Genomic DNA, 26808 nt, shown 5'->3' with positions numbered 1-26808 from the left:
ATTCATTAGGCTGCTATGTGAATACATTAACTTGAGTAGAAGCTTTCTCCATGTCTGTAAATTGTGTCATAATTTGAACCATATTATTAATGAAAAAAGGGCACAGGCAGGTTCGAGGTCAGAGGAATTTATTGTTCAGCAGCATGTCAACATGAATACAGCAAGTGAACACCAGGTTCTCCAGTCCAGACCAGATTTTCCCTGAGTCTGCCCTGGGTCAAGGTTTTTATTTGAAGGCTCTACAGCTGTTTGTGATCCTTGAGATTTAAAGTTTCTAATATTTCAAGTAGGATCCAGGGTTTGTTAACGTAGTTTTAATCAGTTGAGACTGAAACGGCCTCACTTCCTCCCTCTGATGCTGCTTGCATGAATTCAGGTCATGGCCCCACAGTAAGCCATGTCTGCCCCTCATCCTCTTTAAAATACCAGAAGAACTGAACACTTGTACGACCTGGTGAAACCCAACACAACCAGCCAAAAGAGGGTCACACTCGAGTTTTCTAACCTCTGGTTTGTGGCGATGTCGTTCTGGATCACAGAGAAAGGTGTTTCTAATATTTTGTCATTTGTAAGCAGAAGGCAACAAAAATGGACTTTGATGAGATTCATTAAAACTGAATTTATTGGGGGGCTGTTGAATTAGATTAGATATTTGTGGGAACATCAACTCTCCAAGACCGATCCTGTTGTTCCAGAGAAGTCCTCTGTCAGCTGATGGCTCAGCTCCACTTCAGGCAGCTGCTTTACCACAAATCCCACCTCTGCACGCCCCATCCTGGCACCACCTCAGCCCACTCACTGTCAGCCACCTGGCTGCTCTGTGACCCCTGCAGGGTGGAGGTAACTATCACCAGAGCAGAATGAATGGGGGGGTCATGATGCTCTGAACCTACAGAACCAGGTCTGACACTGTGAGGCATCGTGATGGTTCCAGAGACTCCCTGTCCTTCTGACTCTGTCTTCATTGCTCCAGTAAACGGACTCAGGTGAAGAGCTTCATCTTCTTCATCTCCAGAGTCAGAACCAGACTCCTCTACAGAGACCAGGTCCTGGAGCCCAGCTGGTTGAGCGGACTGGTCTGATTCTAACCCTCTGATCTGTAGACTATGAAGCATATCGCCATCATCATCTGCTTGCCCTGGCATCCTGTCAGACTTGGTGTCCACTGATTTATGAACAGACGTGAGCGTTTCTGATCTCAGGAGCAGGTCCAGCTCCTCAGACTCCAGCCGGCTCCGTCCTGACTTTCTGAAATCAAGAAAACCAGGAGGGTCAAATTCAGAGGTACTGGTGGAAGACCATGTCCCAGCTAATGTCTCCAGTCTGCTGTCAAACTGAGCCACGTGGACACTTGAATCCTGAGCAGAGCCAGATCTACTGGTACCAGATGTAGCTCCAACATTAGAGGTGAAGGTCTCTGGACTAACAGCAGGACTATGTGTAGCAGTGTTACTACCACCATCAGTGTCACTGCAGCTCATCTCATCACCACCAGGACAGAGATGAACCATGGGGATTACAGCTGTGGAAATATTTTCAGCAGAACCGTGATGATGTGAATAATCATCATCAATAAAACTGGAGTTTACTGTAGTGACCATGGAGGACGCATTGGTTCTACTGTTGTCTCTGGATAAACCACTTTTGGTTCCAGGTGCCGCCTCCCCAGCCCCAGCAGTCTCATTTCCCCCGGGTCTGGTCTGGTTTGACACGATGATGTCATCTCTCACCTGGCTGTCTGCCTTCTCAACAGCCACCTCCTCCCCCACCTCTTCCTCCTTCTGTCCCTGCGGGCTGATTGCAGCAGTGCGCCTGCTCTCCTCTCTCTCAGCAGGGAGCACTGACGGCTTCTCAGGATCAGACTCTTCTTTTTCCTCCTCGTGGTCGAGCTCTACCTCTGGTGGAGAAGTCAGGACTTTTTTAAAGTGCTCATCTAGTCTTTCTTCCCTGTTCTCCTCCTGATCTGGCCACTCTCTTCCCTCCTCTGCTTGAAAAGACATCGCCCTCATCCTGGGTTTCCACTCATCCTTCTGGCCAATGATCCAGCCTGGACTGCTCACAGTGTTCCTGACAGCTGAGGAGAAAAGAGACAGTGATGAGAAGTCTCATTTAAAGCCAGAGTCTTCCTGTAAATCGATGCATAGACTGGAGATGGTTGGAGCAGATTCTGTGTTAAGATTAAGATCATGGTAGTCTTTATTAGTCTTACAATGGGGAAATTTGCAGTATTACAGCAGCAAAGTGAACAGTGCAAGAGAAAAAAATGCAAATGTCAGTATCAATATCAATACATTACAGAACTGCCTGCACTGTGATCTTATCATTGTCAAAGATAAAGCATGTAATTGTATTTGTGGTATATAACCAGGGTTACTCTTATAATTTATTGTTATTGTCATATGTTTATTTCTCAGTTACCATCTGCTGTGCTTTAGAGAAGAACTTACAGGCCTGTGTGTCTGTGCACATGGAGTCACAGCAGGAGCAGACTGAGGGTGGGGCTTCCAGCTCCTCCCACCTACACGCAAGAGAAAACAGAGTAGTGATTTATTTTTGTAGACCAACTCTTAAGTTATTATCAACCTGGTTCCATCCACAAACAGCCAATAGGATTTCTCCATTGTCTTTTGGATTATTACAGAAAATCAGCAACAGTTTCTGATCCTGACAGGTTTGGTTCAGCAGGATAATCTTCACTAATGACACCACTTTATGACGTTTGAAGCCTAAATACAATCAGCAGCAGTAAAAAGCTCATGTTAGGCTATAAACTAACTACACCACAGTCACATGACTGCACCGTCACCACCACTAAACTTCAACTTGAAGTTTGATTTTGCTCTTAGCCTTTCTACAAAAGGCCTACGACCACTAGATGTCGCCTAACAACAAAACCTAACTATGGGTCTTAATAACCTGCTGACAGATGACCAATGGGCTTGTTTCTCACAGGAGGATGCCTGCCCCCCCCCATCCATGGTTGTGCAGATGTACCAGATCTGCTCATTCAAAATGTAAGTATCAAGTCTTTCGTTTTAAATCTTTATTCCTTTTCATCTGACTTTATAATCTTGTCTTTCTCCTTATACCGGCTTTGTTAAACTTCTGGAGAGAAGGCTGATTCAGTAGCTCTGGTTTCTTACCTGCCAGCAGCCTTGTTATAGTTGCAGGACTTTGCAGTGGAGGAAGCAGAGAGTCCGACTGACATCGAACAGTGGAGGTACAGCACCTGCACACAGACACAAGCAGCAGACCAGCAGCCATGATCCACTGCTGAGTGTATAAACTCATGTGTTATCAAACACTAAATGTGACAAAAATATATGAATTTAATGGAATCATTTTTAAATCAATAATATGAAATCAAATGCATGAATAAATAGTGACAGAATTTGGGGTTGGGTGAAATTTTGTTGGAGTGTTGCAGATGTTGTGTGAGGTATTTTCCTCGGCACACAAGCGGGTCGCCAATCTGCAACTGAGGGTTGCTGAGGGGAAGGCTCTGACTGTTGTGTGTGCCTATGCACCAAACAGCAGCTAAAGCATCAGGCCTTCTTGGAGTCTCTGATTGGTGTCCTAGAAGGGGTTCCACCTTAGGACTCTATAGTTCTATGTTATTGGACTTCTGTGCTAGTATTAGTTTGGCCATAAACACCACATTCAAACATAAGGTAGTTCATAAGTGTACTTGGTACCAGAGCACCTTAGGCCAAAAGATCAATGACCGACTTTGTGATCATGTCATCAGATCAGCAGCCATACATTTTGGACACTCGAGTAAAGAGAGGGGCAGAACTGTCAACTGATCACTACCTTTGTGGTGAGTTGGATCATATGGCGGGGAAGGCTGCTTGACAGCTGGTAAACCCAAACGTGTAGAAAGAATTTCTCATGCACCCTGGGGGAGTTTGGGGACATGGAGTTTGAGTGGGCCATGTTGAAAACCTCCATTGCAGAAGTGGCAGCTGGGAGCTATTGCCCCAAGGTTCTCGGTGCCTGCTGGTGGACATCAGAGGTGAGGGAGGTTAGCAAGCTGAATAAGGAGGTCTCCAGAAGCAGCAGAGGGGTACCAGATGGCCAGAAGGGCTGCAGGCTCAGTCGATGCAGAAGCAAAAACTCGGGTGTGGGGGGAATTCAGGGAGGCTATGGAGGATGACTTTCGTTTGGCCTCAAGGAAATTCTGGCAAACTGTCCGGTGACTCAGGAAAAGGAAGCAGGGTTTGACCCAGGCTGTATTCTGATGGGGAGACCTACTCTCCCGGACTGGAGATGTCATTGGGCAGTGGAAGGAATACTTTGAGGACTCCTTAACCCGACTGAAATGTCCTCCATGGAGGAGGCAGAGTCGGAAGACTCAGGGAAAGTCTCAACCATAGCCCTGGCAGAGGTTGCTGAGGTAGTTAAGAAGGTCCTTGGTGGCAAGGTACCTGGTGTAGATCAGATATGCCCTGAGATGCTGAAGGCTTTAGATATTGTTGGTCTGTCATGGCTCACACACCTCTTCAATGTCACGTGGAATACAGGTACAGTACCTGTGGAGTGGCAGACTGGAGTGGTGGTTCTAAACTGGCAAACAATGGACTGCTCCCTCCAGTTTGAGGGTGAGGTACTGTCCCAGGTGAAGGAGTTGAAGTATCTCAGGGTCTTGTTCTGAGCCTCTCTTCTGATTGGCTCACTAACCTGTTGTTACTAGAGCTCCAGGGAGAAGTAGAGAAGAAGAGAGGAGACGTACTTACGTTCCTAAAACCTCAAATATATCTTCTTATAGATTTCAACACTTCAAATAAAACACAGAAGTGTAAAATCTGGACCTCGTGGTGTGCATGGCCCTTGAGGTTTTTGTCAGATATGAAAATGATTTTGATCTTACTTGTGAAACTGCTCTGAAGAGAAAGGCATCCACAGAAAATTTAAGCACACTGCCCCCTGTTGACAGGAACCTGGAGCTGCTGCCCTCCCTCTTGCTGTCTGTCATACAGCTGAAATAAAAAAAAAATAAATAAAAAAATTAAATCTGAGTGAAAACTCTTAAGACATGAAAAGTGACAAACTGGCAAAATTTGTATGAAATTGTTCTTACAAGAGACACACCCATAGTTAGTGATAATATCCACTCTGGGTGTGCTGTTCGGGTCTGTGGAGCTTGTGGTGTAGCAGGAGTCCACATAAAGCCTCTCCCCAGCCAAGAGAACTCTCGTCTGGGCCACAAAATGCACTGGCTCCCCTAAAAAGAACCAGTGGCCTGGAGGGAGGGGTTCCCACTGGGCTGTTAACACACAAACACACATTAAAGGACACAAAGTGAATGCATTTGTATTTAATGTATACAAGCAAACTACATTGGAGGATTTTACTGTACAACAGCCTGGATTCAACCCAGCAGCACCAAACATCAACGTGACAACAAACTAAGTCATCTGTCTCAAGTCAAAGTCATGAAACCAAGTCAAAGTCAAGTCCCATCTTTTATTGGTCCAGCAGGTCTCAAGTCCTCAGATTTGTGACTTAAGCCTCACTAAGTCAAGTCATGTGACTCACATCCTCCACCTCCGTTTAACACCACAACTTCGAACCAATAAATTAATAATTGGCAGCTGTTGTCAGTCTTTTTTGTCAAACTGCCGTTATTGTTAGTCACTTTCCTGACAATGAATTCTTGTCTCATGACGTCACAACCTTTATTCAACCAAATATCAATGTCTAATGATGTCAGTGGCAGACCGCCTACAGGGATGTGTTCACCTTGTACCCACACAGATGACACAGACAGACCTCAGTGTTTTAGATCAATTAAAAAACAATGTCGGGATTCAGGCTCATGAAGCCAGTTTTACACAGATCATCTCAGATGTTCACAGTTGACTCGTCGTCTGGAACAAATGGCAGTGAAACAGAAGCTTGTCTCAGATATAGCTGGTGTGTTACCATTGCAGACAGTGAGGCTGAAGCTCAGTTTACTCCTGACGGTCTTCATAAAGGTTGTGTGCTGAACCTGAGGTCTGAAGCCAACTTGGTACGAGTAATGAAACCTGAGGCAGAAAGAAGGGTTTTCACATGACGGAAGTAAAGCCTGAGTCAAATGGAAGTTTCTTCAACACACTTACTGGACATTTGTGCTTGAGATACAGAGATGCTACGTCAATACAGCAGATCAGCAGGGGCAATAAATGACTTCAGAAAGACTGAACCAACAGAACAAAAACCAAATCAACTTAATACACATGGATTAAATATCTGTTCCTGCTCAGTGGTTAAAAGAGGTGCAATGAAATAAATGAACATGTAAAGAGCACAATCAATATCAAATCAAAAGACTGATAAGATCCAGCTGTTTCATGAACACCTTCACACCCATAACATATAACTTCAGACCCGCCTGTCTCAAGAAGTGGTCCATGGACCATCAATGGTCCACAAGCGACCTCTTGTGGTCTCTGAGTAGATTTTATTTCAGCTTCATGCTGTCACCAAAATAAAACCCTTCCTCTCATTTTGTGACTTAGAAAAGTTCATATAAAAGTCTTATATCCTCTAGACTAGGCTGCTGTTGTCTGTTTTACGGTGTTGTTTCACTATAAGCAACTGTTTTGTGACACTGTCAACTCTCATAGCTTCACCAGTTTACAGTTTATGTTTTATGATTTACATCAAAAATAATCAGTGTGAAATTTGAAAGGAAATGTGGATGAAACTAAGAGTTAGCCTGCCATGGGACTGAGCTAAATTTCACCAGTTATCAGCCTGTTAACTATAAAACAACAGACCAGATCATGGACCGGGGGGATTAAGACCGGATCAGTTCAGAGAAAAAACCTCTGATACAACTGACAAGGTGCAACGACTTGACTTTTTAAATCTCTTAAAATATATTTTTTATCATGGAGCTTTTCCTAATTTTACTTAATTTTATTGAATAGATAGGTAGAATTTTCTCGCCTTCATAGATTTTATCAGTTTGCATTGTTACTGGTGAAATTGTATTTGATTCCGTTGTTATTGTCTCAGTTATTTTTATGGTTTTATTAATTTTTACTGATCGCCCTCCTGCTGGCGACACTGCCTCTGCTTTATTGTCACTGTAAGACACTTTCCTTGTATTTCTGATTTGCTTGTTTAACTCTGTTGCCTTATATGACCTGCATGTGTTATTCTGCTGCTTTGTGTAAAGCACTTTACAACATGGATTTATTATCATTGTTGATATTTAAAATTCTGTCCCAGCTGACATTCTTCCACACATGTTCACCACAATTGGTTTTGGGAATGTTTGCTGGTCTGTGTGTCTTATTTTAAAGGTTCTGACCAATGGTCCTTGGTCTGAAATTGTCTGAAAAATACTGCTGTAGGAGGAGTTAGGAGAGATGGAAGATCTGAGGGGAGAATACTCAAGTAAACATGTTTTTAGAGAGACAACTCATCCCTTCTCCTGAACCGTGATCTGAAGCAGCTTCCATCTCAGATGACGGCATCACAGCCGAATTATCTTTCAGCTGGATTTCACAGCTCCGGGGTAACCTTTGTTAGTTTAAGGTTTCTCTTTGTGTAAATACTGACTGAGCACTTTATTAGGACACTAACACTGAGTGGTTCCTCCTTTGCTCTCAAACAGCCTCAATTCTTCATGTCATGGATCCACAGATGTTGGAAACTTTCCTCTGAGACTCTGCTCCATGTTGACTTGACTACATCACATTCATGCTGGCAATCTCCTGTTTTACCACATCCCAAAGGTGTTCGACTGGATCCAGGTGAGAAGAGGCAGGGGAGGCCACTGAAGTTCACTGAACTCACTATCAGTGAAATGACAGAAATATCTCATAGTTTCTACCTGACGTGCTTCATGTCACTACATGGAAATGCCCTCAGAGTCTCCTGCTCTTTATAATAATATCTATAATGTTATCCATGATACAGATTAAAGGGGAAAGAATAAACAACAATGATGAGAAAAAAATAATAAATCACACCTACACACAAAACACTGATTCATCATCTAGGTGAAAATAATGGACCTGAGCAAGTATTATCAGCTGAGTTGGTTGCATTGTTCTTTCTGTCACATCAGAACAAAAGAAAGAAACCTTCTCATCTCCTGACACACATTTACGTACAGTCTGAATGATGGCAGACCTCTGTCTGATTCTGAAGAAAGCATACTTAGGTAAATGCTGCTGAAAAGCCTGACAGACAGTGGATGGGAGGTGTTATTAATTACCTGTTGTAACGGCAGTGGATGGGAAGGTTTAGAGGTGCAACTCTGATGACGTAGCCTTGTGGAGGTGGAGTATAACACAGTGAATAGGTATACACCAGCTGACCACCAACAACCTGAGAGACAGGAATTAGACATTTTTAATATGAAGACATTTTCTAATCCATCTAAATTTTAAACTGTTGGGATCGAGCTGGCTTCCACTGTCTGGCTTTTTATTGCCTGAAAAATAACAAAGAATGCAGCAGCCGCATACTGCAAAGACTAAGGTGCTATATGTAAGTTTTCTCTGCTGCCGAATGTGGTTTCTTACCAGGAGCTGGTGGTGGTCGTTTGTCAAAAGCTGCAGCCATTGTTGTGTTTACAAGACAAGAGGTTATAATACGCCCTCTGAGCAGCTACTGCTTCATCCTCTCACGTTGAACTGAGCTCCAGTGATTCACTATCACAAAGTAGTATGTTAAAACAGGTGGAGCTGGGGCTAACTGGTTAGCATGAATGAAGATGAAATGAGGTGATAGAAATAGAAGCAAATCAAAAGTTAACATCACTGTTGCTTTCCACCTCTGGAGACAGCTGTTAGTAAGTAAAGAAATGAAGTTTGATGCTGAACTTGTAACTTCTGGACTGGTAAATAAACAGCCATTAATGCTAACATTAGCTATGTAGCAATAACAAAAACTTACTTGTAGCATCTTTAAGTTTTCATTAAATGTCATCTTTGAGCATTCTGATATTGCCACAAATATAACGTAAAAGAAAATATTAACAGATCTTAAAAAACTCTGACTCAATATGATCAAAGCAATTTAGTTGATGCTGCAAGCAGTCTAACATCAGGCCAACTTGGAGAGCTGCAGGAATGAGTCCTAAAAACCAGAAATTAGTTAGCATTTTAGCCCTTCCTCTTTACTAACCCCAAAGTCTCTGGTTGTTTGAACTGTTTTTAGTTGATGACTGAAATAACGTCTGCGTTTAGCACAGGCTTAAGACATTTTCATGTTTTGTCCTCTGACATAAAATATGTCAAGGTTTTTAACCATAGGCTGTGTCTAAAGGAGAGTACAGGGGTTGTTGGGGATGTTACACAGCATCACTCCACATCTATACTCACCAGTCCACCTTTACAGCCTCATTGTGTTTATTCCCCTGCTCTTATAAACTGTTACTATCCCATTGGCTGTTTGTGGAGGAAACCAGGGTGATGCTAACTTACTGAATCATATCAGTTTCTGTAGCCTATATCTGTAGGTTACAACTTTCACATGACCCATGTTTCAGTTTCTAGACATCAACCCTCTTGTCTGCTGATGGTGGACTGGTGGTCCATCACGGCCGGACAGGAAGTGCGGGAGTCGGTGTGTGCGTGTCCCACCTGAGCCTCTCCGCCGCACTCCGTCAGTCCTCGGTGGAAGTACACGTGGCGGCGGGTCACCCTGCTGGCCTCGCACGTGCCCAGTCGGAGCGTGGCGGGCATGCTCCAGCCACGCAGCCGGAAGCGGTCCACGCGCACTGAGATTTTATCGTATCCGCACCATACCTCCACTGCGCCTGCCCCCATCTCCCGGACTGCCTGCTGCTGTCCCGCCGGCGGGAACTGTCCCGCCGGCGGGAACAGCAGCGCGGTGAGCCCGGCGGGGAGCGGCCGCCGGTGGGGGACCGGCCGAAAGAGCTCCCGGGCCACCAGCGGCCCCGGCGCCTGCTGGAACACGGGCAGGTGTAAGAAGGAGGGGGGCGGACCCCTGTCCTGCTTCGTGGATACCGGATGTATTCCTTCCCATGGTGCTGCGCCCTGAACCGGACCCCCCAGAGTACCGCGGAGCAACGTCCATAGAAGCCACGCCAACAGCAGCATAATGTGAGCGACAGCAGCGGGAGCTGGAGTCCAAGTGGCGGCCAGTGGAGAGTGTGGTTTCCTCAAGTCTCCGCGTCATTATCACACCTGCTGCCTGCTGATTGGACTCATGCAGCAGGTAAAGAGATAAGGACCTTCATTTGTCACTGCTGTGACCGGTTATTTTCCTCAGTCACCTGTTGCTAAATGAACTCAGAGAGGCTGATGATCCTGACAGCATGTATGTTGACTTTCTCTCTTTCTCTCTCTGGAATCATGTGAAAACCCCAAACGCAAGCCTTAGTGAAAAATTCAAAATTTAAATCAAGACATTCATCAGAACATCCTCTGAATACTCTGTTCCTGTCCCTCTGCTCTCTCTATATATTTCACTTCTTTGTCAAATCATTTGCAGTATGGGATTCATTTCTGAAGTTTCGCTGATGATGCTCAGCTTTATGTGTCTATAGAGGCAGACCACTCTTCTCAGAAAGTGAAAGGTCTGTCTGTCTGCTGTTAAAAATGCCTCAAAATTTCCTGCTGCTAAATTCAGATACTGGTCATTGATTCCACATAGACACCAGTTTGACCAAGTTACAGCCACTCGTCAACTGTGTGATTTCTCAGAGGCTGACAATCTGGGTGTCACATTTGAACCTACCCTCTCCTTCGATGAGCACATTAAAGACAGAGACCAAACAAATCCCGATTCACACCTTGGTTTCATTCAGACTTGATTATTGTGATGTTTTCTGGTCAGGTGCTCGTAGTTAAACTCTTCAGTTGGTTCAGATGCTGCAGCAAGAATTTTAACTAAATCCAGAAAATGTGACCACGATACCAGTTTATCTTCACTAGCTCCCTGTCCATCAGATCAGACTTTAGGGTGATTTAATGACCTCCTCATTCATCTGTTCACCTGATCTGCTTTAACCTTATATTCCACCTTGTGCTCTGTGTCCTCAGAGTCAGGGCTCCTGTCTGTCCCCACAAAAACATGTGTGCTGTCGTTTTTTTGTTTTGTTTTGTTTTTTACTTTCAGAACAGTAATTCAGGTGACAACAGCACATAAAACCTAAAAATGACATACATACAAAAGGCGAATATAAAAAAGAAACAAGGAGAAAAAGAAAGAGAGGAAAAATAAGTAAATAAAATAAAAAAAAGGCAGTGAAGAAGTGAAAAGGTGAAAATGAGGAAAAAAGAGGAAAATTAGGAAAATTATTAGACATTTTTGACTAATTTCAGTCTGTGGATAAAAAAAATAGCATTTAGAATAGTGAAGTTTAGCAGATATTCAACATAGTAATAAATAATAGTTTTAAGGTTAAAGGAGTAGAGCAGCCTCGAAAAAGCGTATAGATCTCTCCAAATCTTTTGGAATATTTCATACTCATCAGACAGCCGAGAGATTGTCTCTTAATCATGTTTACAAAATGTACAACATGTATAGACGTCTGTGTGTGATTTAGCATTCGAGCTTTTTGGCTGCTCACGGCACCTGTACCTTAATTTCAGGAATAGAGGCGCAGGACAATCTAACCGTCAACTGCAGTGATCCTGGTTAGAAAGCGGACTGGTTTCGGGGTCAGTCCCGGATCGAGGGGTGACGAACGACGAAATGTGGAAAAGGTCAGAGACTCGGACCTCGGCCGATGCTGCAGACGCACAATGAGCGGAATAGGAGCCGCTAACCGGCCGTAGTTACAGCAGTACGGGCGCACCGACATATAACCGGGGCCGGCCTTGGTTCGGAAACGGCGGCCCACGTGACCGCAGTGGTGCAGCCTGCAGCGCCGAGGAGCTGCGCCGGGGCCGACTCCCGTACACCGAGCCCAGCGGCTCCGTAAGGTGAATAACGGTTCACCGGAGCCGGGGGGGTCCTCTAATGTGACGCGTTGCGTGAGGAGGGTGTGTTGGAGGATGTGTGTGTGTGTGTGTGTGTGTGTGTGTGTGGGTCCGTTCCCTCAGGTTGTCGCTGTGCTCGGGATGTAGGCCGGTAATCCTGCTGGAGGTGGGTGATCGATTATTGTCGCTTCATATGTTCTCGGTGTAACTGATCAGATGAGAGCGGAGGTGACCGCGGTGGAGTCTGGTCGGTGTGCAGAGACATGCAGCTGGCTGTCGTCCACCGGCACCGGCACACCGCGTACTGACACAGGCTGGTTTCAGTGTTTATGAGCGGCTGCAGGCCGGTGATCCTGCTGCAGGTGGACGGACACTCATTGTTTTACATCAGCTGTCTGTGACATGACTGGAGCTCACCTGTCCGCTGTGTGTACTGACCTCTCCACTGTCACACTGACAGGTGCTCAGAGCAGACTGAGGTCTGTTGTCACCATGAAGCAGTGAACCAACAGAGAACAAGCTGCTCCCATCTTCTTTAAGCTGCAGCACTGTTGCAGCCGTGCTGCAGACGTTTACCTGAAATGTCTTTGATTCTTTCTGATACCTTATCATCACAGATTGTTACTGCTGCCCCATATCCTCAGTTTCCATCTTAGTGCCCTTGAGCAAGGCTGGTTGTGCAGGGCATCTCCCACTGTGAAGGTGGAGGAGCTTAATGACTGTGTGTAGGTTGGTGCAGGAGCATGGAGACCATGGAGGAGTCCAGGCCTCAGATGCTGGAAAATGCAGTTATACTCAGGATTTAATGATTCAGTGAAATGTGCATGGATCAAAACACTAGAGCTGAGAAATATTCTCATAACTAATGTTTGTATTTCCAATTGAAAATCAGTTTAATTAATTTGATTAATCTACTGACTTCACTGATACTAAACAACACCTCAGTTTGAGGTATGAAGTATGCAAAAGTCTTTTTTTTAATTTAACAAAATAAGCCCAATTTCTCAGATGTTTGCAATTCTGCTTTTACTGAATGAAAAGGAAACAAAGGAAAGCAAGGAAACAAACTGGCAGCTAGTTCAGGTTAGCTAATGTTGGTCCATTTACTGACTTTGTCCAGAGCTTTCAGCCACGTCTCACAACGACTGAGCAAACTGCCAGCAGCGGGAGTTTGGTTCAATCACATCAACTTTGAGTGAGTGTGTGTGAATGGGTGAATGAATTTTCCATTGTAAAGCACTTTGAGTGGTCGCTATATAAGTACAGTCCATTTACTGTTGTTTCCTCAGTGAGGCTTGTGATGATTCTTCTTTTCAGTTTGTAGGAAGCATCACATCTCTCACCAGATAGAACATTGATCATTTTTTATTTATGCAGATTTTATTTTTAAGATTTACAATTAGAAATGTCCAGAGCCTGTAAAAACTGAAACATGGTTCAGGATTTAATTTCTTTTAACCAGCCTGAATAACATGAATGTAACAACACACAACAGAGTCCGCCCCTGTGTTTGGCTGCATGTTTTCATTTAGAAATTATTGGTGTCTTTTTTTATGATCATATCAGGTCACAATAACAGGGAAATAACAAGGGGAAAAGGGCTTATTTGTATTATTATTGTTGTTATTGTTACATTACATTTCCTCTTTTGCAGGACAGAGTGGTGGAATTTCTACACCTGTAGAGAAAACACAGGGGGTCAAAGGTCAAGGAAAAGAGGCTTCTGTGATTCATGTGCCCTTCAGTGTCTGCTGGGCAAGATGAGTACAGACCGACCCAAACGGAACATCATCAAGAAGAAATATGTAAGTGCAACTTCCTGCCTGTCTGTGCTGGATTCACTGTCACATTTTCAACTCAGGATTTTTCATAGCAAACAAAAGAAACAGTTCATTTTAAATCACAAATGAATCTCTACACGCTGATCTGAATTCATAAGAAGCATAGATCACAGTTTTTCGGGGATGCATCTCTGACAGTTTTACACTGCAGAGTTTCCTCACCTGCTCAGGCTGCACAGAGACAATGTGACCTCACTAAACAGCTGCAGCCAGATGTGTAAATGCTTCCTTTCTTCTTACATTGACACTGTTTTTTGTCAAAGATGACTGTGTTCAGCTCACACACACCAGACCAGTGTGTGTGTGTTTTTCTATCATAGTGTGATGTGTTGAGGACAGATGAAACATACAGTGAGACACTGGAGTCCACACAGTGATTGCAAATGTCAAAAAAAAAGTGAGGACTACGGTGGCCATGAGAGCTCAACGCTGTGAAATGTACAAATTGAATAAACATGTTCAACAATATGACAAAAATGAGCTGTAAATACTCACAACACAATAGAAGTGTTTCCAGGGGACGCTAAGAAGTGATGAACCAGCCGGGATGCACTTGCATGGATGTATGATAATATATGTATTATATGTTTATTATAGTTTGATGGAGTTGATGTGATGTCATGGTCAGCTGACAGCATCTGTGTCTGTGACTGTGCAGGACATCAGTGACGGGATGCCGTGGTGTGAAGAACGTCTGGTCCGCAAAGTTCTGTTCCTCTCCCTCAGGGAATTCAGAGACACACACCGTGCCACGCATAAACACTCACACATACACACACGCGCACACAAACGCATGTCGAAAAACACACTCCTACACACTCCGCGAAAGGCACACATACCTAACACACACACACAGAAGAATGCACGCACAAGACAGAGTGCACACACGTCACAACAAAGAGTCACAGACAGACCGCCAAACACACACACACAGAAAAACACACACAGTTCACAAAATGTGCACATTTCAGAACACACACATCGTTATGAACGCACCAACAAAGGGCAAAAAAACAACTTGTCTCAGGACTCACACACTCCAAAAAGTAAATGTACCTACACACTGCACAGCACACACACACAGTCAAAAGCGTGTACAGGGAAAACAACACACAACACACAGCAAACAGACACTCAAGATAATAGCCACACGCTCCAGAAGAGCTCTGTGTCGACCAGGACTCTACGTTCACATAAAACACACAACACAGCATCGCTGCCGAACTCCAAACACACAGACACTGAAAAACACACACACGGTGCTCAGCGCAGACACTCAGTGAAAAACACCTGCACACCTGGGCACACACAGCCGCTGCTGAGGACGCTGGCCCCAGTCCGGACTCTGAGGTCACACACTCCCACAAGCCTCAGCGGTCAGTACCATCACCTTGGTTTTAACAGTTGTACTGTTACTGTTGAACCTCTCTCAGGTGTGTTAGTGTGGCTGGAGATTATCTTAGTTTTAAAGTGAACATCAGTGTGGACGAAGCCTCAGTCACAGCTGTCAGTCCGTGCTCCATCAGAAATAAAAAGATCCTTCTCTCTAAGTTCATAGTTGAGATGTGGGAACAGTCAGACGATCAGACAGGAAGGAAACAGATGATTGAAGCACTTTATCTGGAGGTTGAACTGACACCGAGTGGAGCTGGAGCTTCACTCACTGCACAGGAAAACTGTGTGTGTACAACTACAGTGACTGAAGTTGAAGCATGAAGTGGGTCTGTGAGCTGTGATGGAGGTTTTAATTCTTTTCACTTTTCACCTTTGTCTTCTCCTCCAGATATGTTTGTTTCTGACTCGTCTGCTCCTCTGACTGCTTGTGTTTAATAAACCTTCACAGCTGCAGCTGACATGTGTCACATGCTGTGATTTGTCTGACGCTGTCGGGAGTGACACTGCTTCATGTAAAGTTGTGTGTGTCCTCCTCAGGCTCCCTGGTTAACGGCATCAGACGCTGTCAGTCCCTCCTGTCAGCCAGTCCCAGTTGGAGCTGGCCTTTACAGACCCGCCCTCCACAGCGCCGCCCTGCCAGCATTCACCGGGACAAGGACGACCCCACCAGCAAGAGGTCAGCTGCCCACGTGTGTTTTACCTGTGTGCATGACCGGGGAGAAAAGGTGTACTGAGCCCCAGAACTGGCCCTTAAACCTGATCTGCTTTAAACAGTGATATTAATATAATCAAACTTTGATTTACTTATTATTCTGCTGTTTACATTGACGTCATTGTGGGTTTTTTGGTGTTTTGGTTGTGGGTTTGCACATGTGAACATCATGTCATGGTGCTGAGAAACCAGAATAAGCTGTAGGGACTAATGTCTAGTGTCTGATGTGAACAGGTGCTTACTCTGGCGGTATTCAGTAAAAGGATAAATGCGTTGATGGAGTGATTAGATGACAAAGGTAAATCAAGCTGAGCAGTAAATGCAATCATCCTCACCTGCTCAGGTAACTCAGTCAGTACAGGAACGACAAAGAGAGACCAGCTACGATCACGCTGATGTGTGTGTGTGTGTGTGTGTGTGTGTGTGTGTGTGCGTGCGCGTGCGTGCGTGCGTGCGTGCGTGCGTGCGTGCGTGCGAACGCAGACCAAGGCTGCAAGCACAGAGGAAGTTTGCCCAGTCCCCTCCCAGCTCTCCAGGACCACCAGTGTTGATGACATCAGCACGGAATAACCACAGCCACAACCTGGCCGTCGTCACCTGTCTGACCAGACGTCGACCCAAGACTGAGGACTTCTTGTCTTTCCTCTGTTTGAGAGGTAAGCTGCAGGCTCAGACACTGATTATACCCAAGAGGTGGTAGTATTGATTTTAGCTGTGTCCCAGTTCAGGGGCAACATCCTTCGGAGGACGCGGTCTACAAAGAAGGATGCACTTCTTGGCCACATGTGAAGGAGGCTTTGAAACAGGACAGTCTAGTTGCGCCGCCGTAACACAATCGGTTTCAAAGGCAGCCTCTGAAGGATGTGGCCCCTACATCTGTGAGTGAGTGAGTGAGTGAATGAGTTGAATTTGTGATGACGTTTCACCATTGGTCAGCTGAGTGTTAGACTTTTCCCATTAATTGTTGCTCCTTCTAAATGATTTGGTGAAAACCTTTCTATTACATCATCAAGGGGTGTTTACAGAGGAACCAAAAGCACCAGCAAGAAAACTGGTGATGTTTTGGACAAACCTTAGCTACTTTCCATAGCTTTCCATTGCTAACCTAGCAACCATGTGTGTCATCAACCACCCTGTTACTGTGAGACCCCAGACTCCAGAGCTCTCTTCATGATCTCTGGGACTTCAACCAGACGAGATTCTCCCCACTGTCACTCAGATTGTGGACGCACTGCCAGAGAAGCCAGGATCATGGACCTACTGTATGCTAACGTTAAGAGGCCTGGAGATTCTGCCTCTGCTTATTTTAACTCCCTCTGTTTGATATGTATACATTTTATTATGTAATTTAGTACAATCCCTTGTTTTGATCCACTCCTGTTTGCTGTGTTAAAGTTACTTCATTACACATTAATACAAACTCAACACTCCTTGTAACTGTTTCATATTAAAAGCCCTCATCATTTCAGTGGACAGAAACCCTTTATTTCTTAACAGGGCTTTTATTGTTGTACAGCTTCTCTCTTTTCTGGTTGCTGGTGTTTCTGATTTTTTGACTGGTCCACCAGGATTTCTACTGGTACTCCTGATGACCAGTCCAATCACAGAACAGTCTATAGTCTAAATAACAATAAAATCAGAAACAGACATTAACTGTCTGTTCATTTTGAGATCGTTTTCTATTAAATATTGAAGTTTACAAATAGATTTTTTGGCCAAGTGGAGCTATCCATGGTACTGAAGGGGGATTTAATTCTGGCACATTAAATTCAAGCAACAACCTCCGGGGCTAAAAAGTGAAGCCAACACTGAACTACAGTTCCTCTAATGACCACTACAGGCTAGCTCCAAAAGTGAGTCGATCCCCATGTTAAAATGACCAACAATGGCGAAAAAATTAAATTAACATTTAACCTTTTGTTGTGTATGATCACCCTCCATGTGTCTTGTTACTTTTTAACTTTTTAAAAGATTTACTTCCTCTCTCCTACCTGTGTGTGCAGCTGTAACACAGCAGTTTCCCTGTGGGGATCAATAAAGTTTTTCTGACACTAGTTTATTCGGCGGTGTTGCCTGGAGACAGTAAGTGAAGTAAAGGAAAGCAGTGAGGTGTCATCCCAAAGAGAAACAGTGGCTTGAGTTAAGTTTAATGTAGCCCCCCCTACCCACCCACCCAACCACCCAACCACCCACACACACACACACACACACACACACACACTCCCCAAAATTACTAAAGGTATTTGCTCTTTCACTTCAGGCTCAGCAGCGTTGCCTAGCAACATGGCATTCTTAGCAAGTGGACGAGAGAAGGAGCCAGCTGACACTCGGCATCTTACTTCCTGTCTTTCCACCAATCACAGGACTGCAGCTGAAGGAAAGAACATGAGCATATTCAGTAGAACAACAGGTACTCATCTATGGACATGTCTGTGTATCTGTCTGTGAGGAGCTGTAAATAAATATCCACCTGTGTGTCTTTGTACCTGCGTCCCACAGTGCAACGGGACTCTCGGTCTTTGAGAGGGAGGCCTGGAGGCTCTGCAGCAGTCACCTCTTTCTGCCCTCTAACTGCCCGAGCACAGGGCAGGAGGGAGAGAGAGGGGAGAGAAGAGGAACAGCAGAGGAGGAGGAGGAGGAGAGAGAGGATGGAGGAGGACAAGAAGGAGGGAGCAGAGAGACACCTCCTGAGACCTCGCCAGCTCTCCCTACAGGTCAGGAGGAGTAACAAGGTCTGATAATCCTTTCTAGTTGCTTTTCTGTCTGAAATCTTTCTGCTTGTATCATCAGTATTATGAAGACTGAATTTAACACTGATACACATGTTGTTACGCTGTATTTATCTTATTGATTACAAGTGTAAGACTACAGAGTATCCACAGTAAAAACTAAACGGGACAGTGGAGGAGGAAAATTAAAGTTGTCAGCATTCTGGGCTAAGATTAGCTTTATTATACTTCACCGTAGGTTAATAAAGGCTATCTACCTTAACTATTACAACCTCCGCTGAGTGACTCAGATTGTGCACACTACAGTAGGTTTGCCTAAGAAGCTCATGTTTTATAATCCCTGTCACACTTGCAGCTGCTAATCACTCACTCTCAAAGCTCAGAAACATTAATATTGTTAATGTGAACAATTTGAAGAGCAGAGTGTGGCAAATAAAGCAGAATGAACTGCATTTTAATAAACCTTGTCCTGCACAGTGCAGCACTCAGTGTTAGGTTGCAGCTTCGTCCTCAGAGGAGGATGTCAACAATCATGTGTTGCACAGCAACATCCTGTTGTGTTTGTTTGTGCTGTGTTACATGAACAGAAACTGTACCCACTCTACATTGTGTGTGTGTGTGTGTGTGTGTTTTGGGAAAGTGAGGACATTTTGGCCGGTCCTCACTTTTTGAGACACCTTCAAATCACATTTTGAGGGTTAAGACTTGGTTTTAGAGTTAGGTTTAGGTTAAGGTTAGGGTCAGGGTCAGCGTTAGGCACAAAGATGGAAGTACAAGTGTGTGTGTGTGTGTGTGTGTGTGTGTGTGTGTTGGCTGCAGTCAACACGGCATTTTATAGAAATTTACTTTTACCAAAATACCATCAGTGTGTTTTTTTTAGTGGATATTAGGATTGCCTCTATATTATTTTTTCAGTAGGTTGCCTGGGTTGCTGTGACCCAGTCGCTCCAAGTCAACACTAAAGTGTGAGGTTACATTGAGCAAAATGACACACTTCTAGAGAAGGGTAATAAAGGTTCTCCCCTCTGCTGCAGCATCCTGAGTTGATTTAGTCCAGTATTTGATTTTAATAATTTGATCATCTTTAGATTTGTGTCAAATTTAGTAACATTTTTATTATAAAGTTTATAAATCTGATCTCAGATTTTGTTCCTAAATCAATTATGCAAGTCATGTGACTATAACATCCTCTGAAGACTAAGTGATTACTCTGAATCCTGGCCCTATAATGGCAAACAGATAAGTGACCAGTGGTCACTCTGCTAGAACCCTGCTGCAGTCTTATTGATCAGTGGGCCTCTGAAGGCGTCAGTCATCTGGGAAGAGTCAGTGTTATCTGTGATAAATGTGAGGAATCAGATTCAGTTCAGCTCAAACAACTACAGTATAATTTGAGAAAGAATTTCTGCATATACATAAACCAAAACAGCAGGTGGTGTGGAAACACCCACACAGTCTGTTTGCCTAAGATGCACTTCTTTCTCACTGATTGTTGTGTTTGTGTGATTGAAATAGAGCCCTGTTTATTGTTTTCCCTGGTGATGCTTTTTTTCTGCTGCTGATTGTATAAGAAGTGTTAGGGTATTTAATCTCTGTAGCTTCTTAACACCTGTTTAATGATTGTTGGCCATTTAATTATGAGTTTAATTCTGTTTTCTGGTTTTAATAAAGCTATATCACTTTTACTAGCACATTTGTTGTTGGTATGTTAACTTCCAACTGCTGTTAATAGGAAGTGCAAAAACAGCAGAAGAAATATGCATCATGGATATAGAAAATGTTTTTGGAAATCAATGTGTTTATAGTTGTTACGAACAGCCATACTTGAAGGCAAAAGCAAAGAGCCGCCTTTCACATTTTCAGACAGTCTCCCCTTTCAGACATTCCTGGGTTTGCACTGAGTTGGTCACATGAAAAGTGACAGAAATAGTTGGAGGTAGAAAGGGAAGTTCAAACCCCAGCTCCTACCTCACCTCTGCACAGCTGACCAATCATGACATGGTTCTATATCTCAGATTACTGGTTTGAGAAAGTAAGAGAAAAGGTTGGACACAGGTCCCCTCAGTTGGACGTTGGAAAAGTGTAGGTGGAGGGGTTTCTGATGGTATTCTGAGTTCTGATGGGCAGTAATGAAGAAGAGTTGTCATGCTTGCCTTTGCGTGCTCAAACGAAACCTGTCTCTCTCATGAATCATAAAATATAAATCATTTCACTGGGCCTCTAAAGAACAAGAGGTCATCGATTGGTTGAGTTGTGTGCATAACTGTTTTCTGTTAATATAATCATTCCCAGGCTGTGATATGAGCTGTCATTATCTCTTTCTGTTGCAGGTTGCCATGGTGACTGGACTGGCTCAACAAAGAACCTCCTGTGTCAGGTCAGTCCCTTCCTTAAAGCCGAATGCAGCGGTTGGCAGCAGACGATCCTCCAGGCCCTGCACAAAGCCTAGCAATACCTGTAAAACAAGAGGCCATCCCCAAAGCAGACCCCAGGAAACCAACAATAAACACCTCTCCCGGCATAGCAACCACCAGCTGCCTCGCAATCAGCACCTTCCTCTCCACCACCGAACAGTCTCTAACTACTATAGCAACCCCAAGACCCTCAGCGGTCTCCAGAACTCAGGGAGAAATTCGGGCAGGACTCCAGCTCAAATACCATTGACTAATGGCTCAGCCATCAGACAGCTAAACGAGAACCCTGGGGTCCTGAGGTTGTCCAGGAGGAGGAGAGGCCTCCCACCAGACACCAGCCCAGCCCCTCAGAACCGAGGTCCTCTGGACAACAACTCATCAAAGAGGAGCAAAGCACTGCACTACAACAATGGTGATTTCTCACTGGAGAGTCACTGCCATATTGGTGAGATCCGACAGGAGCAGGCCAGTGGTGATGATGTTAGAGAGGAGTACGTTAGCCATATGGGTAAACCCACTGGAAGCCACATTGAAGAACTTAGACGAGACGGATGTGACCATGTTGGAGAGATGAGACTTGAGAGCAGTAGTTGTATCAGTCAAGATCTACAGGACAAGGTCAATGTTGGGAAGGTGAGTTTGGCGAGCCTCACTGCCCTGGAGCCCTCTCAAGAAAGGGTCAGCTTCACCAACGTCATCACAGACTATGACCTCAGCCCTGTCAGCGAGGTCATATGCAGACACGTGAGAGACAAAAGGCTCCAGAGAAATCAACCCAATTCATCAACAATCCCCAAGCCAGTTACCAGACCTGCTGATTCCAGGACTGTTGCCAGAACTGCTACTGCTAGGACTACAGTAACTAAAGCTGCTATCAACTCAGTGACATCTACAGACGTACACACTTACCCACCAGGCAGTTATTCTGCCAAGTACACAGATAAGGGAACTAACAAAGGTACGAGCAAGGACATTACCAAGTGTACTTCACCAGCCAGCAGTTACTCTACCCATAATTCCAAAGGTGCTGCAAAAGACTCTTCTAATGGTACCACTGAGGACACTACTAAGGACAGTATACCTGTCAGTAGCTATTCTAGCACTTCCAAGGGCTCGACAAAGGGCCTTACCCAGACCAAGTCTACTACCTCAGCTATCAAGACCAGGACCAGCCCTAGAATCCTTTTGAAGCGCTAATGAACAGCTGAGCTTCATCTGAAAGGTTCACAGATTCACCGTCACTACACTGAGAATTCATCTCGAGGACAAAACGACATTGGATACTGTTGATAATAGGAACTGCATAACGATGGTTGGCTGGTTGGATAGTGACGTAGTGACCATGGCTTGTTCTCAACATCTGTCAGTGGTTGTGGGTTCGGGTTAGGGTTAGCCTCATTTTAAATAAAGTCAAGTAAATCATTAGAAGACACTGACATGTTGTATAGTGGAATTTATAGTGATTTCTGATGCTTCCCTGCTCTATCTGAAGCAGTAGCTTCATATTTTTGTATTATTATACTTACAAGGAGAAGACACTGGTTTTTATCAAAGCACATACATTAACTTGGGTCAGTCTGCTGAACAGTTTTCAGTAGCTCACCTAGAGAAAGCTGTCGGCTACATGCCTTTGCTCCGGTGCTTTTTGGCAGTCTCTGGCAGTCAGGTTACAGTCAGTAGAATCAACCTACCTACTGCCACTTAAGTTAAACAGGAATAATCTGTTCAAGGTTGTATAAAGGTTTCTCACCTGAACTTCTCACAAAAATTAATGGATAGGTTCAAATTTGTTCAAGTCTGTCTTAAAAAACAATAATCAAATGCTTATATGAACATAGAAACAGGTTTTATTTGCGGTAATCGACTGTTCACACTGTCCTTTCCTAAATTGACTTTAGTGTAAGTGATGGAGAACAAAATCCAAAGTTCTGTGCAGAATAGCTGTGTCTAAGTCAGACTGCTGAAGCTTCATGTTAACTTTTCTCCTGAAATAGCGCCCCTAGGGCAGCAGGCAAACTGGATCTTGGTCGTCATGGTTACAACAATAAACTTTAAATAACAAACCTAAGCAGACTGTTCCGAGAGCGTTGTACCTACCTTCATTGCCATGATAACTGTACTAACAGTCATGGCATGGTTATGTCAAAGAAAAGATGGTGATTTGGGTTAAAATAAGTACTTCCTCAACATTAGACGATCTTTGTTGTCATGGTTACAATAATAACAGCGAACGCTCATGAATAACAGAAACATAAACTGCTACTTTCACATGGGAATCGAACACGGCTCTCCTGTGTTATATTCCTGTGTTTTGTTGACCCATCCATCCACCACAACCTCCTCCTGACATGGACTTTGTCGCTCTGTAAACTACATCACCGCACTGCTTTGCTCCTGTCTTCATTACTATGACCACTAGATGTCGCCTAGCAACAAAACCTATGGGTCATAATAACCTGCTGTCGACCTGTGGGCTCATTTGTTACAGGACAGTCATCTAAACTTCTGTCTTTGTACAGAGCGTGGATGTTTTTATCACTTGCATTGAATTCAGATTAATAAAGGTTCTTCAGTTTAAACAGGAGGAATGATCTTAGCAAGCATAGCCTCTTTCCCTGCTCATATGAGACTGACTTGAAAAATTTGCACACATCCTTTAAGAAGTCAACAATGGAAACATCCATTTACTCTTACCACACCGACCCTGACCTCCGCTATGGCCACCAGAACCAGTTGTGTAAAACCAGCTGCACAGTCACCAGCCCAACAGCCTATGTATTTATCAGACAGACCTACCAGTCTATTGGCCTGGTCTGTTTAATTGACAGAATTTGTTTTCCGGTAGGTTACAGGTGAAGTACACCAGAACAAATCTGCTGTTTTTATTTATTCATTTTCCTTACTGCTGAAGTCTTTATGTCCGTACTGTCTGCACCTCAGTCTGCAGTAGTGTTTTATTTATGCTTCACAAGAGAAAAAAACTCATCCTTTCAGAAGAGGTGGGGCCATGTGTTGACTATGATACATTTGTAGATACAGAAGGATGTGTGTTTTGTGAGGCGGCTGGACAGCAGACATTAAATTAACACGTGTGCTTTGACCTTCACTGTTAAAATGGCCGTTACATGATAAATGACTGTATAAAACCCCTTGATATTGTTGATTTTCCTGAAATGTCAGAAGGTTCTAGGATCACATCAGGTGCTATCAGGTGCTATTAGCGTGCTCATCATCTTATTTTTGGGAGGTTTGGGAGAAGAGTCGTAAAACTGTATGTATGTATTAAATAAAATGAGTTAACACCTTAATTAATATTGCACATTTCCTCATTGTAAAGACCTGATGTGTTTTAAAAAAAAAAAGAAATACTGACTTTGGTGACTCAGAAGACGGCTGTGGGGACAGCAGTGGACACTGTATTTTAAGTTGCTGTAATCCCGATATTTCCACACACAGGGGCTTTAATTGTAAATGAGTTATTTATACTCTGTTGCTATGATATATTTTATCAGTCTAAATCACTGGTGATTGTCTTAACTTAAGGCCAACATGTTAAACTAAGCTATGAATAAAGGCATGAATCAATTTCATATTCTGAACTTTAATAAAACATGTCCTGACATTAATTGTTAATGTTAGTTAACATGAACCCAGCAGTTCGCAATCTTTTCCAACTCATGGCCCGCTTGAAAATCTTTAAAATGTTGGTGGCCCACATCCGGCCTCGTAACATTACAGAGGCCAAATAATGGCCTCCCAAAGCACTTTTTATCTTAACGAATAAAATATTTTTTTTGTTTGACGGGGGAGAGATCACTTGTCGATTCACCATCTGTCTCTTGACTCTTTCTTTTAATTCTTGCTGTTGCTAACCAGCTACCTGCTTTGATTCTCCAGTTGTTGCCATGGATCTAATCTTTTTGCACGCAATTGGACTGAGATAGCAAATGAGTATACAATATGGTCAGGCAACAAAGGCGTCTGGCCAGACCTATCCGGTTCATATCATCGGCTTATCACAGTGGAACAACAATGAAACAAGTAAAGCAGTAACATTATTAATGTTTTTAAAGATCATTCGTTTTAAAACAGAGAAACATTATTTGTATTTTTTTTTTTTAAACTACTGTCTTTTTTCACCAAAGTTGCACTATGTTGCAAATGATTTGTCAGCACACTTGCAATACCTTCGTAGTTCACCAGTGCGTCCCAGCCCACAGGTTGGAAACCAATGCATAAAATGAATTATTGACTACAGTTATTATGACATGAAACTAATGCAGTCATGTGCCAAAAACAGCAGCTTTGTTGTAGGTATCATAAAACACGAAATATTAAAACAATGCTTCCTTTTCAAACTGAACAGATGTGTTTCTTCCTCCTGACTGGTGTTTTGAAAGAGTAGGTGTGTTGCAGAGCTAACTGTGATGTTGTGTAGCTGTAGTCTGTCTTCATCATTGCAGACAGTTGGCTGTGCTGCTTTTCATCAGGGACACAAAGTCAGTGGTTTCAAGTCCATTTGAAAAACATGAACATGTCCGTTCACATTGAGGACCTCACACTAGCTTCATTTGTTTGACTTCATGATCACAAAGTCTCCAGTTTCTCATCTACTTTCTTGACAGCTGTGGATTCTCATCACATCAATGATTCCATGCCTTTATTCTTGACTGTATGATTTTTTTTGTTATCTAATTCAACTTGAAAGTGTTATTGCATTTGTTGTTTTGTTATATCTCTGTCAAATATGTATTCATGGCTTTTTGGTAAGATGAGTATAATGACAAATATTTGTGCAGCAACATCTAAGCTAACTGTAAAAAGTATCTATAAATGTGAATGATTTCAATGATTTGAATTTGCAATAAAATCCCTTTGTATATTTATCTGCCAGGTGTGTTTACCTCATTTAAACTGGGGTTATTTGCAAACACCGCACAAGTGCTGAGTGAAAACAATGCCGTCCTGAAAATGCTAACGCTAACTCTTAACATACAGTTACTGCCTTTTGTTACCCTTTAGCTTGAAGTTTGTTAGTGTAATAGTGTAAACGTTGCAGTTCTTCTAGTGGTTTCCATTCATGTCTTTACACTCTGCTCATATTAACATTCATTTTTGTCAAAAATGTTGAACTGGTCCTTTAAAATCCTCTTTTCCCGCTCAGTCTGATGACATCACACATAGCCTGTCCTATATTGAAGCTTACAGTTGATAATTTTCTATTGATGCTGTGTTTGAATTAAAATGATTTCACTCTAAACGAACACCACTCTTTAGTGAGCAGTGAAAGAGGACTACAGATAATAATGACATTTATATGAATCATCATCATTGATGCTTCTCGGCCAGAAAACAGACTCAGATCCTCTCTTCTGATTGGCTGACTGACCTGTTGTTACTAGAGCTCCAGAGAGAAGCCTGAGAGAGGAGATGTAAAACTACACTGAGATGGTTTTTGGTTCTTAAAACCACAAATATATCTTCTGATGGAGATCAACACAGCAAGTTAAAATATGGACCTTTAAAGATCTTCTTAAAAACAGTTTTAAATGATGGTTTTCTGTCCAGACTCACTGTGGACGACAGGACCAGTGGACAGTTAAGCGTCAGGACTTTGTTTCCTCAAACAAATAAATGAAACACAAAATGTGACACGTCTTGGCAAAGTGTGTCCAAATACATGTTATACAACACTAACAGAGCCAGAGGAGAGCGGTAGCGCACAGTACATCAAACGTTTCTAATCTGCTGAAGAAGAAGAAGAAGAAAAAGAAAAGAAGATAACCCTTGTTATTAGTACCCTGAGCTCCTCCTGTCAGGCAG

At 43.5% G+C, this 26808-nt stretch overlaps 2 protein-coding genes across 7 annotated transcripts; one reads left to right on the top strand and one right to left on the bottom strand.

The window, feature by feature from the left end:
- Positions 1–114: 114 nt before the first annotated feature.
- LOC139612611 (zona pellucida sperm-binding protein 3-like) lies at positions 115–10070 on the bottom strand. 2 transcript variants are annotated; one of them, XM_071468316.1, is made up of 9 exons: positions 9588–10070; positions 8216–8328; positions 5926–6029; positions 5092–5266; positions 4871–4979; positions 3144–3229; positions 2448–2518; positions 1731–2074; positions 1095–1248 (listed from the first exon to the last, which is right to left on the bottom strand). In XM_071468316.1, the coding sequence occupies exons 1-9, from the start codon at positions 10065–10067 to the stop codon at positions 1219–1221; spliced, it is 1512 nt and encodes a 503-aa protein (XP_071324417.1). In that variant the 5' UTR covers positions 10068–10070; the 3' UTR covers positions 1095–1218. The 2 variants fall into 2 exon arrangements, with proteins under 2 accessions (XP_071324416.1, XP_071324417.1); XM_071468315.1 differs by having other exon boundaries at positions 115–2074.
- LOC139612610 (mucin-4-like) lies at positions 10047–25871 on the top strand. 5 transcript variants are annotated; one of them, XM_071468310.1, is made up of 8 exons: positions 10047–10185; positions 13549–13699; positions 14394–15111; positions 15668–15806; positions 16326–16498; positions 18103–18252; positions 18342–18574; positions 20902–25871. In XM_071468310.1, the coding sequence occupies exons 2-8, from the start codon at positions 13655–13657 to the stop codon at positions 22180–22182; spliced, it is 2739 nt and encodes a 912-aa protein (XP_071324411.1). In that variant the 5' UTR covers positions 10047–10185; positions 13549–13654; the 3' UTR covers positions 22183–25871. The 5 variants fall into 5 exon arrangements, with proteins under 5 accessions (XP_071324411.1, XP_071324412.1, XP_071324415.1 ...); XM_071468311.1 differs by lacking the exon at positions 10047–10185 and adding an exon at positions 11746–11897; XM_071468314.1 differs by lacking the exon at positions 10047–10185 and adding an exon at positions 11904–12060.
- Positions 25872–26808: the final 937 nt, after the last annotated feature.

The sequence above is a fragment of the Trachinotus anak genome, unplaced genomic scaffold (genome assembly GCF_046630095.1).
Source record: "Trachinotus anak isolate AG129_WGS33_773 ecotype Australia unplaced genomic scaffold, CSIRO_AGI_Tana_v1 ptg000032l, whole genome shotgun sequence".
NCBI lineage: Eukaryota > Metazoa > Chordata > Actinopteri > Carangiformes > Carangidae > Trachinotus > Trachinotus anak.
The sequence above is the reverse complement of the archived record's forward strand: the minus strand, read 5'-3'. Positions and strand labels throughout refer to the sequence as shown.